At 47.6% G+C, this 12,785-nt stretch overlaps 1 protein-coding gene across 1 annotated transcript; it reads right to left on the reverse strand.

The window, feature by feature from the left end:
* Positions 1 to 6: 6 nt before the first annotated feature.
* LOC111628489 lies at positions 7 to 1,258 on the reverse strand. Its single transcript, XM_023372279.1, has one exon. The coding sequence runs from the start codon at positions 1,241 to 1,243 to the stop codon at positions 38 to 40; it is 1,206 nt and encodes a 401-aa protein (XP_023228047.1). The 5' UTR covers positions 1,244 to 1,258; the 3' UTR covers positions 7 to 37.
* Positions 1,259 to 12,785: the final 11,527 nt, after the last annotated feature.

Below are 12,785 nucleotides of genomic sequence, written 5' to 3' on the forward strand. Positions count from 1 at the left end.
AAACCACGACAGTTCCATTGGGTTATTTTATAACCCATTATGTGTTTGAGGCAGCATTCTTAGCGAGGTTATCCCTCTTTAATTTAACAGGGGGTTTTTCTTTTGGAGGTGACGTTGGTTTTGTCACCTCCATATTAGGCTCTTCGTCAGATATGTCAGAAAACTCGCTCATAGATTGAGCTTCTGATTTTTTTGAGACTCTAGAAAGGGCTGATTTTACTTTTTGTTTGTTAAGTGGGTTCTTACTGGCTTTTTTAGAACCCATATTTCTGGTTGTTATCCCGGTTTTAGTTACAGAAATTTTGGCCTTTGTGTTCTCCTTTTCTTCTGTTTGTGCAGATGGGATCAATAAACACTTTGCATGGCGGGTAAGAGATTCACTTGGGGAAACAGAAATATCTGTTTGAACCCCACATGTCTTAGTAGATTTCAAAACTGCAGCAAATGTCTTTTGCTGCAATGGTGCACTTGGAGTGACCATGCGACGGGCTTCTGGATAAGATACATTTTTCACAGTTTTCACCCGTTGAATCTCCTTTTCTCTTTGCCATGCAGGGCATTTCCGGGAGTAAGCAGGATGGGCATCTTTACAGTTCACACAGTGTGGAGTACTTTTACATTCAGTACTGTCGTGACCTTCAATTCCACACTGTGCACATAAGCTTTTGCCTCGGCAGGAGGTCTGGGAGTGTCCAAATCGCTGGCATTTGAAACATCGCAGCGGATTTGGAATATAAGGGCGAACTGGGCAGCGCAAGTATCCTGCTGTAACGAAGGATGGCAATGTCGGGTTGTCGAATGTGAGAATTAAATGTTTTGTGGGTATCAACTTGCCGTCTCGACGAATCGAGATGCGTCGGACAGAAGTGACACCTTGGTCCAACAGGCCGGTCTGAATGTCTGATTCGTCTTCAGACATCAAATCGTACTCAGATATCACACCACGTGATGAGTTCAAACTTCTGTGTGGTGTGACTAATATTCCCATGTCTCCGAAAGTCTTCATTGTCGAAAGCTTTGTTGTTTGTTGAGGGGAGGCTGTTTCTACTAGTAGGTCCCCTGACCTCAATTTTTGTATGTTTTTTAGATGCCCGATGGTTGATTCGAATAACTTTTTAATCAAAAAAGGAGAACACTTAGCGAGGGGTTTTTCTCCAGTTGCGTGCACTATTAAGTAAGCAGGTGGGCTGGAGGTCTTTTCTTTGGTCTTTGATATTGATGCTTCAGGATGTTTGGAATCCATAATTATAATTTAAATATTCAGCTCCCAGTGACCCAACCCACCATGGGGCCCAACAAGGGGATGCCGTCACATGGGAGACTCCCATAGACCGTCACACCAGGGTTTCCCAGGAGCTATACCCTCACAATGCAGTCAAGAAGAGCACATCTCATCTGACGTGTCTGCCCGGTCTGCATCGATTGGTTGACTTCAGGCCGAGGTCAAAAATGACTCAACGACCAGCCGATTGACTCAAACGGAGCCTGATTTGAGCCTCCCGTTAATCCGAAGCAGGGGCCAAAGCAGTGTGTTGGGGACGTTATGTTGCCCCTCAACTACCAGGATCCCCCTTTCCGGCATACGGGACACCACGCACGGCAAACACGTGGGTGGGCGTTCAGATCCCAGGGATGGTAAAGAGGCATTACTAAACCGTCTCTGGGAGGTCCCCTCACCACGGACAGGAACCCACATCGAGGGGCACCCACCTTGATAACGTCATCAAGAAGAGCATCAAGAAGTGGATGAATCTACCCCAACGAGCCAGCCCAGAAAATGTTTACATGCCACACACCCAAGGTGGTGCGAATGTGACGCACTGTAACATCTTAGCGGACGTAGCCCAGGTAAGTCACGCCATTAATATTATCCATGCCAGGGACCCGGTCGTAAACACTCTTGCAATCAAGACCCTGCAAGAAGTTGTAGATAAGCGGATCAAGAGACCACCCAGCGCAGCCGACCTTTGCACCTACTTGGCCAGCTCAATGGATAACGAGTTTGGCTGTGACCCGTATGACATCCCATCGACCTGGACTCGTCTACGCATGGCCACCCACCGCCTTGGGAAGCGCATCAACATCAAGTGGCACCCCAGCGACACTGGGACCCTAATACCCACCATCAACGACAACCCAATCAACAAATCCAATGTGGTGAAAGCCATATCTTCCGCAGTCAAGGCAACCTTCCTCAGTGCACTCCTCATCAAGCCTGACCAAGGTAAGGCTTACAAAATAACCGCTGCTAACACCAACAGCAACCACTTCCTGCACAAGGGGAATTTCACCAGGTTTGCTGACTGGCGGTTCATCCACCAGGCCAGGCTTAGCATAGTCCCCCTAAGCAACCTGCGAAGGTTCGGTAACGCCAGTCAAACCTGCAAAAGGTACCAATGACAGCGAGAAACACTCGCGCATGTCATAAACCATTGCCCTCCTAACTTCCATCTAATAACTAAACGCGACAACGCCATCCTGGACCGCTTAAATACAGCCTTCAACCACAAAGACCTCACCGTATTTGTCAATCAACAAATACCCAACTTCAACAGCACCTGCCGCCCCGACTTGGTAGTTCTCAATGATAACCCCAAAACCGCCACCATCATCGATGTCGCAACACCATTCGAGAATGGAGCCAATGCACTCGACCGGGCAAGAGCAGACAAGGTCCAGAAGTATGAAGAACTGGCCAACCACTTCAGGGGACGAGGCTATGACACCTACATCGACGCCTTCGTCATCGTTGGTCGCGTCATGGATACGACGCAACCAACGATGAAGTGTTACAAATACTTGGTGTCAATAGAAACTATGCCAAACTAATGCGGAAATTAATGGCCAGTGACTGTATACGTTGGAGCAGAGACATTTACGCCAAACATCTTGGCCAACAAATCTAGACCACTCCGCCACTTTTCATCCACACAAACTTCTGTATTCTATTTTGTCAGGCTAGAGCCCATGTAACTGTGCCCATCCATCCAAATATGTAGGCCAAACTTAACACTCTAGCAGGCCACGAGCCCTTGTAAACGCGCCCAAGCATCTACTCTATGCAAGCCAAAAACTGGCACTTAGCTGGCTGTGAGCCTGTGTAAACGCGACATCTAAGGCAAACGCCTCCTTCAAATTTATCCTTCAACCCATGTATATACTCATACTAATTGGCTTTATGCCCATGTTGTACAATATCTCCAGCCCATACTGAAACGCTATGTATATATTTTTAATATTTCAATAAATGGCTTTTAACTCTGTTCTTATCAGCTTGATGATTTTCAGCTGCTAATCTCCAGGATGCCGACTGGATTTCGAGCCACCTGCTCCCCGGATTTTAGGTAAGTTGCTTTAGTCACATTTTCTTTCCTCTCCTCTTCTCTCTTCCGCCAGAAGAGCGGCCTGCATGGTTTAAACGCACTGTGTATTCGCTGCTCGACTGGCAACACTTTTGTCTGTCGCCACCAGCCTAGGCTGGTAGCCTTTCTGGTGCTCCGCCTGGACACCCCGTGGTTCTCGCTCATGAGGCCTGTGGTGCTTCACTCAGGAAACCTTCTTTCTTCCTCTTCACGCCCCTCCTTGATTGGCTGCTATGCACCCCAGGGGGCGCTTCACTCTTCGTCTTTATTCTATCAGACTGCACTTTGATCCGTTTAGCCATCTAAGAGATTTTAGTCCTACATGTCTGAACTAACTGTTCTTGTTCCTCTGTGCCCACCCCATGGGTGCCAACTTTGCCTTCCAATCCCGCGTGGTTAAGCATCTCAAGCACGTGCACAACACAACCCTTCGGTTTGAGTGCCGTGCTTGCGGCTACACTCATGACAAATTGAAAATCATTAAGGTGCACCAACTTAAGGCCAACAGCTGACGCACCAGAATCAAGGCCTTGTCACCCCCTCCTCAACTACCGGCGGACCGCAAGAAAGTATGCATTCCTACAAGGCCAAGGAAACCATACGTCCGGAGAAAACAGCGATCTTCACAGAACAACTCTCCCAACAATAACGCATCCCGAAAAAGCATCGAAGCCGCCACCCCCTGCCAATACTGTAAGTCGCCGCTATGCCACCAGGAGATCCCACCCATTGTCTACACATGTCTCTGAGAGCAACCAATCATCCTCAACCTCTTCATCTCCAACATCGACGCCCCCCATACGCAGCCTCAACAGAAAAGGACCACAAGGCCAATCCAGGCGATTCTCCAGGAAGACAAACCCACAGAGACGTCCAACCATGTGGAAACATCTTCAGCACCAGCACCAGTCCCTACCAGCCCACTGATGTCCACATATGCCCAAGTACTGCAGTCCTGTCCGACGTCTACAACAAGGACACCCAGCCATCGTGGCAGTCAGTCCCATCAATCGCCGCAACATCTGGCCTCCACTAGAGAAAAGCACCTCTCTCCGTCTGGAGGAGAACAGGTAAGAGCTCCATCTTCCCTATCCTTCTCCACGTGTGCACCTGCAGCTACACAAAAGATTCATAGGAGTTACACAGCAACCGACAGCACAAACCCCCCCTCTTGGGTAGCAGTGTGGATCTCCCGCTTCAACGAGGAGATACTGGAAGGCGTTCTGAATGACTTTCTAGCACTGGCACATCAGATATGTAACATCCGGACACCACAGCCTCAGCAACAGCACCCTCGTCACCGTCGCAACTCGTCCGAGCAACACCGCAATTCCCAACTCGAGGCAAGCGAGATACAACGGCTATACAGGGCCAACCGTAAGCGTGCCTTCGACCAGATCCTCGGAGGCCCCCGATATTGCAACATTGACTCTAAGACTCTAGAAGATCATTACCGTACAATGTATGAAGTGACTCCGCCAACTGCCGTCACCCCAGTACCGGTAAAGCCCTGCGATCCTCCAGACACCAACAACCCCTTTGAGGCTCCCTTTACCCCTCAAGAGATCGCTCGACGGATAGCCAGGGGCCACAATACCGCCCCGGGCCCGAACAGGTTAAGATACCTGCACTGGAAGCGAATCAACCCAAAGAAACTCATAATTACTTCCATATTCAACGCAGTTCGCAGGACCGGCTATGTGCCCAACAGCTGGGAAATATCAACCACAATTCTCATACATAAAAAAGGTGAGGCCTCTAACCCCAACAACTGGCACCCAATCTGCCTTTCTAATACGCTGGGGCAAGCTCTACACAGCTTGCCTAGCAGATAGGCTTCTAGGGTGGTGCAACACCAACGACCATCTCTCCCCCTCTCAAAAGGGGTTTCTGAATTACCAGGGCTGCCTAAAGCATAATTTTGTTTTGCAGTCAGTAATCCAAGACGCCAGGAGAAGCTGTAAAGACTGTTTCATCGCGTGAATGGATATTGCCAACGCCTTCGGCAATATTCCGCATGGTACGCTCTGGGAATCCCTCAAGTGGCACGGACTACATCAAGAAGCCATAGGTGTATTACAACTGTACGAGGGATCAACCACAAAGGTACGTACTAACACTAGGCTCACTAACTCTATCTCCATGCAGTCAGGAGTCAGGCAAGGCTGCCCCATCAGCCCCCTGCTGTTCATCCTGGCAGTTGAGCCCGCCATCCGCATTATCCAGGACCTCAACAATGGATACTCACTCAACAAGTTCCCCACCAGTATCCTGGCATACGCTGATGACATTGCATTAATCAGCAGTACAGCTGAGGGTCTCCAAGCCCAACTTAATACCATTGTGGACTGGACAAATTAAGCTGGCATCAAATTTAACATCACCAAATGTGGCACCCTCTCTGTAAGAGGTAAGTCGCATACCACAAGCAATAACACCTCCTTTGTGGAACAGCAGGCACTTCCGGTTCTAGGCAAAGAAGATGCCTATCGTCATCTGGGTGTGCCTACTGGCTTCAGTAGATGCAACACTGAAAAAACCACTACCGATGGTATCCTCCATGCACTAGTAAAACTCCATAACTCCAAACTCGCACCATGGCAGAAGGTAGATGCTTTAAATACTTTTATTATGCCTAAGCTCACCTTCTGTCTTACAGCTGGTACTACACCAAAGAGTACACTTGGCAAAATCGACAGAGCAACGATACGGTACGTTAAGAAGTGGCTCGGCTTCCCCCAGCGGGCCAGCCCAGAGGTAGTCAACCTCCGTTACATGTGTGGTGGTACCAACGTAACACCAACAAACCAGCTTGCAGACATCGCGCAAGTTGCCCACGCTATGCACCTCTTCAGTGCCAACGACCCCAACATTGCAGGAATCACCCTGAAAACGCTCGAAGAGGTGGTAAAGAAACGTATATTGAGACCCACCAACGTAGAAGACCTATGTAAGTATTTGGATGGTTCTATGGAAAATGAGTTCGGGCTCCCAAGCACGGACGTCACCTCCATGTGAACCAGACTAAGGATGGCAACCAGGTGCCTTAAAAACACATCTGTATCGCCTGGGCTGTGGGACCGAATAACCTTCCTACCATATCTGCAGGTACCACTATACTGCGAGCAGGCAACTGCCAACGAATCCTGTGCAGCCAACTAAAAGAACATTACCTTGGTAAGCTTCTGGCTAAACCAGACCAAGGAAAAGCCTACAGTGTGACCGCTACCAGCTCAGTGAGCAATCATTTTTTAAATAATGGTAGGTATACCAGATTCACTGACTGGTACTTTATTCATCTGGCGCGGATGAGTGTTGTGGCCCTCCGCGGACATAGGCGCTTTGGCAACGACACCAAAAGCTGTAGACGCTGCGGCCATGTCCGAGAGACTCTTGCCCACGTCATCTGCCACTGTCCCTTGAATCTCCACCTGTCACTCAAAGACACAACGCCATACTGGACAGACTCATTAAGGCCTTCAAACCCGAAGGTGCTCAGGTTCTAGTCAATCAGTGTGTGCCCGGGTTCAACAATAGTTGCCGACCCGATTTAGTCGTCATACATGAACAATCAAAGACTGCCACGATTGTGGATGTAACTACACCATTCGAGAACCGACCATCCGCCTTCCAAGTGGCAAGAGATGAAAAGGTACATAAATACGAGTCCCTAGCCCAGCACTTCCGCCACCAGGGATATGACACGCACATCAGTGCCTTCATCATTGGAGCCGTGGGTGGCTACGACCACGCCAATGAGGCAACATTGCAGAGACTTGGCATCAGTCATCGCTACGCGAACCTAATGAAAAAATTAATGGTAAGCGGCACAATTAAGTGGAGTAATGACATATATCAAAGGCACATTGGCGACCATGAACGACAACGCCGTGTAACATCACTCCCAAACACCAACAGCAACTAACTAACTCTGTTATGTACTCTTCTGGCCTATGTGCCCATGTACTCACTCCAGTAGGCGTGAAAGCCCATGTTCGCAAAATCCATCCTAACTACAATTAATGCTATGTTATTCCTGGCAGGCAAATTGTGCCCATGTACCCGGTACTTATCATATCTTATTACCATGTATTCGGCAAGCTGGCAGTTAAGCCCATGTATATATTTTCTGTTTTTTTTACCTTTCCTCACTACTTGTATATTTACCAAAGTTGGCAAAGATTAAGCCCATGTCGCGAAATTTATTACTATACCTTACCTTATTACTGTAAAAAATTTTTATTGTCTATAAATAAAAGGCTTTTACATCTGTTCTTATCAGCTTGATTATTCATAAATAATTTTGCTGTCTTTTTCAAGTTGCCACCCAAATTCTGAGCCTCCTGCTCCCTGGCCCTTAGGTAAGTTGTCTTAACTATCTCTGTCCTATTCTCTTCTCTCTTCCATCGGAAGAGCGGCCTACACGGTTTAAACGAACCATGTATTCGCTGCTCGACCAGCAACACTTTTTCTATCGGCACCATTTTCAATTGGTGACCTGTCGGTTCTCTGCGTGAGCACCCTTTCCGCTACTTTCTTCCTCTTCCTGCCTCTTCTTGGTCGGTTGCTCTGGCACCCCAGGAGACATTTCCGCTCTTTCTCCTACACTACCCCTCATTGATCTTGGCCATGCCCCCGGTCACTGTTCTGGTCCCTCTCCAGCCACCACACGGCTGTACCCTATGTCTCCCCATTCCGAGGGAGTACATCGACCATGCTGGCTTGGTCCACAACCTCAACAGAGAACACGGGACGAAACTTAACTTCGAGTGTAGAGCTTGTGGTCTTGTCATGAGCAAACTCAAATCCTTGAAGGCTCACCAGACCAAATCTGAGCTGTGTAAATCTCGCATCGAGGCCCTTTCTCCACCAGCTCCCGTTCCTGCCAACCGGAAAGTGAAGCAATTCTACACCAAGCCCAGGACAGGTCAAAATCGTCGCGGCACCACTGCCCCCTCCACGTCTACTAACGGCGCCGACCTGGCCTCCCCGGCCAGCAGTGTCCCATCTTCTCCAGAGAACCAGACACCTGCTACTAGCCGGAGGAACTCCACCCAATCTCGGCGCCGCAGGGTTACTCACCCTGCCCCATCTCCTCCAACTGACCTCTCCAGCTCAACTGGGGCTTTGGGCCGACCTGCGGCTTCTCCAAGTATACCGCCCTTAGTCCATCATTCTCCATCACCACCCCGTGTGCATGCCGCTCCTGCGCCAACCGCAGATGCCAACCTGTCCGAGGTCTCCATCACCAGCAGCAGGCACCTCCTACCTAGTGGCCTTACCTTTACCTGCACACTCAAGTCATGCCATCTTTCCTCCATCACAGCCTCCAGCTGCCACACCGCAACCTGTTGCTGAAGACCCTCCAGCCATCTCAAGCTGGGCCCTGGTGTGAGCGTTTTGATGTGGCCTTAGACGCCGACATGCTGGAGGTAATGACAGATGACCTCATCTATATGGCGCGGCGGATCTGCAACATCAGGGTCTTTGAACCCTCCGCCAATCGGCGCCAACAGCCAATTGCCGCAAATGATGCGAGCAAGATACAAAAGCTCTACCGCATCAATCATAAACGCGCCATGAGCATAGTAATGAACGGCCAACCCACTTACTGTGAGATTGACCGGGCCACTTTGCACCGCCACTTTAAGTCTATCTATGTGGCTCCCAACCACCAACAAGACACTCCATCTGACATACTCCCTCCGGCACTACGCCATGACAATAGCGGTCCACTGACGGCACCCTTCACCCCTGAATAAATCCGGATCCGCTATCGGCGCTGTCACAACACAGCCCCGGGTCCTGACGGTCTCCGTTACCATCACTGGAGCCGCGTCAACCCGCATGGCGTCATACTCAGTAGTGTCTTCAATGCCGTCCAACGGACATCACACATCCTGCACTGGTGGAGTCTGTCTAATACCATCCTAATACACAAAAATGGCAACAAGAAGGATGTCCACAACTGGCACCCAATTGCACTCTCGTGCACCCAGGGCAAGCTTTACTCCACATGCCTTGCAAGTCGTCTGCTCACTTAGTGCCTTGATGATAATATTTTCTCTCACGCACAGAAAGGCTTCCTCCCCTACAAGGGATGCCTTGAGCATAACTTGTTGCTTCAAGCCGCCATTAAAGATGATCCACAGCCACTTCAAGAAAATGTATCAGCGCCCACCGTCGATCAACACAGCTCCCGTTCCAGCTGATCCCTGTATCCCGCCGGCCACCACCAACCCTTTTGAGAAGCCCTTCACACCTCAGGAAGTGGCCATCCGCATCGCAAAGGGACACAACACAGCACCTGGACCGGACAAACTTCGCTATCTCCACTGGAGGCGAATCGACCCACAAGGTATGATTATTTCCTCTATATTTAACGCTGTTAAAAAAATTGCCTATATCCCAAAAAGCTGGAAGACCTCAACGAAAGTATTCATCCACAAAAAGGGGGACACCAACAACTTAAAGAACTGGCGCCCAATTTGCCTATCGAACACCCTCGGCAAGCTGTATACAGCCTGCCTCGCCAATAGACTTCTCCGCTGGTGTACAACTAACGAATGCCTCTCACTATCTCATAAGGGCTTTTTAAACTTCCATGGGTGTCTTGAGCACAACTTTATCATTAAATTCATAATCCAAGATGCAAGATCGGTGAAAAACTGCTACTTAGCGTGGCTGAACATAGCAAACGCTTTTGGTAATATACCCCACCACATACTCTGGGAGTCGCTTAGATGGCACCAGGATGCCATTTGTGTGATCCAACAGCTGTACGAAGGCTCAACAACATGTGTCCGCACCAGCGCAGGATTCACGGAACCAATATCCATGAACTCCAGTGTCAAGCAGGGCTGTCCGATTAGCCCTCTCCTTTTTATTCTTGCGATGGAACCTGCAATACGGAGAATTCAAGCCCTGGACAAAGGATATACCATCCATTGACAGCAAATCAGTATACTTGCATATGCTGACGATATTGCTATCATCAGTAACACGGATGAAGGTCTGCAAACACAACTGGACTCCATTGCCGACTGGGCAAACTGGGCAGGGATCACATTCAACCACTCGAAGTGTGGCACCCTGTCTGTCATAGGTAAGTCCCATTCAACTGGCCCTAATACCTTTTCTACTGAGCAAAAGGAGCTTCCGGTACTCGGCGATAAATACGCATACCGCCACCTTGGTGTCCTGACGGGTTTCGCTAGATGCGACATGGAAGAAACCACCACCAACTCCGTACTACAGGCCATTAAGAAAAAAGGTTCCGATACCGGGCTGACGGGCAGTGTGCGAGCTTTTAAATCGTGCTCCCGGATTAATCGCCATTTATTGTGGATAATTTTACTTTTGTGCGGTTTTTTGTGTGTCATCGTGTCAGGGAATTCGTCCTGGTTCTTTGGATACCAAATTTGTTCCGGTCCACCAAGAACTTCGTGAAATTTTGGATATTTTGCGCTCTTCAATTCGGAATCGATTGTTAGGACGATATGATTAGATAAACCGGAATTGGATATGGAGGAACTGTACGTGAGTATCATACTCAGTTTTTGGGAAGTTTGGCCCGGAAGGACGTGACTTTTTACTCATTTCATTCGTTTTTGCTGGCGGGTTTCGGCGGGCTCTAGCGGGCTGACTGTTGCTCATTTACATTTTCTGTTGAAAACCTCGCTTGCACCGATTCTTCAGCATTTCTCATCAAAAAATTTCACGGTGTTATCTCTATTCGTTATTTTAAAATTGGAATTTTGGTTTTAGTCAACTTTTCTAACGGACAATGTGCTTCAACAGTTTTTTTTTTTTTAACGGTCGCTGTTTACCGGAGAGTTCGGCGCCGGCTAGTCTGAATGTCAGTTGTGTTTTTAACGGACACGTTGATTTTATTTATATCTTATCAAGGTCAACTTTACTACTTGAGAAGTTGTAGTAAATTGTACGCGATTTATTTTCTGTCTTGGATTCTTTATCTATTAATTACTTTGTGTTATTTTTAGTTTATTTATATAATTATCTCTTGGTGTAAAAACAATTTGCTTTATCTGTTGTTTTTTTTGGTGCATCTTGGTGCTTTTATTCGCTATGGCATCTAATGATAAAACTGGGGAAGACTTGAGATCACCTAATCTCCCCAATGACAGGATACACTCGGACTTTAGGCAGGAAGCCTATGTAATCCTTGAAGACCTAAAGGATTATCTCATCGCCAATGCTAGATTACGCATGGGAGCCAGGGAACATTTTGACTTTATTGTGGGACAAGGACAAAAACTGATTGATTTAATAGATAGTGGTTTCGTCAAACAAAAAATCCTGGAGTTACAAACAAAGATGAATGAATTGGCAACCAAAAGTGATATCAATGATTTACAGGAATCTATGAAATTGATCTCTTCAAACAAGGGTTTAGAAGGTGTGGATATTGAACAAAGACTGGCATCTATTGAGTCCCAGCTACCCAATTTGGCCACTCGGGATGACATTGGGAGAGCGGTAGATGCTGCCAATAGCCTGGATGTTGACATATTTGAAATTAAAGAAACACTTAAAGCAGCACAGGAAAATAAATGTTGTGAAGATAATCTTTCCAGCCAAAAGATGACCTCTTTGGAGTCCCGTCTGACAGGACTGGCTGCACGGGAAGATATTAGTAGGGCTATTGAGGCAATTGGTAGGCTAAAAGCGGAAATCAATCTAGCAAAGGAGTCTTGTAATATACCTAATACTGTAGAGGGACAGGCACCTGTATACAGTGAAATACTTAAAGGAAACACGAAATCGGGAAAACATAGTAGGATCAGCTGCCCCAGTTCGCTTTTGGTTTATCCAAAAGACAATAGTATGAGTTCAGAGGATACTAAATGTTGTATTAAGGAAAAAATTGACCCCACACAGTTGAGAATGGGAATTACAGGGTTTAGAAGAATTGCCAAAGGGGGAATAGCTATCGATGTTGCCAATAGAGGTGATCTGCAGGTACTAGAGCATGAAATTAACTCAAGAGCTCCGGATTTTAAAACATTGGTTCCGGAAAAGAGGAAACCAAAAATATGCATTAGACAAGTCCCAAACTACTTGGAAAAAGAGGATATTACAAACTGTATATTCGAACAAAATGAAGAAATACAAGGAAAATTAAGCAGAGAACAGTTCAACGAGGAATTTATGCTTCGCTTTGCCTTTGGTGGAAGGAAAAACAACCTTGTTTGCTGGGTTGCTGACGTTTCACCTGGCCTTCTGAAAACCCTCACTGCTTTGAAGAAAATTAACATGGAATGGGCCAGATGTGCGGTGGAGGAACATTTTTCAATTGTGCAGTGTTTCAGATGCTGTGGTTTTGGTCACGTTAGCAAATTTTGCTCAGAACCAAAGGAAATCTGTAGCCAATGTGCTGGCAGTCATAGGTTTAAGGACTGC

This window comes from Centruroides sculpturatus, unplaced genomic scaffold (assembly GCF_000671375.1).
Source record: "Centruroides sculpturatus isolate CEXI.00-Female unplaced genomic scaffold, Cexi_2.0 scaffold488, whole genome shotgun sequence".
Classification (NCBI taxonomy): domain Eukaryota; kingdom Metazoa; phylum Arthropoda; class Arachnida; order Scorpiones; family Buthidae; genus Centruroides; species Centruroides sculpturatus.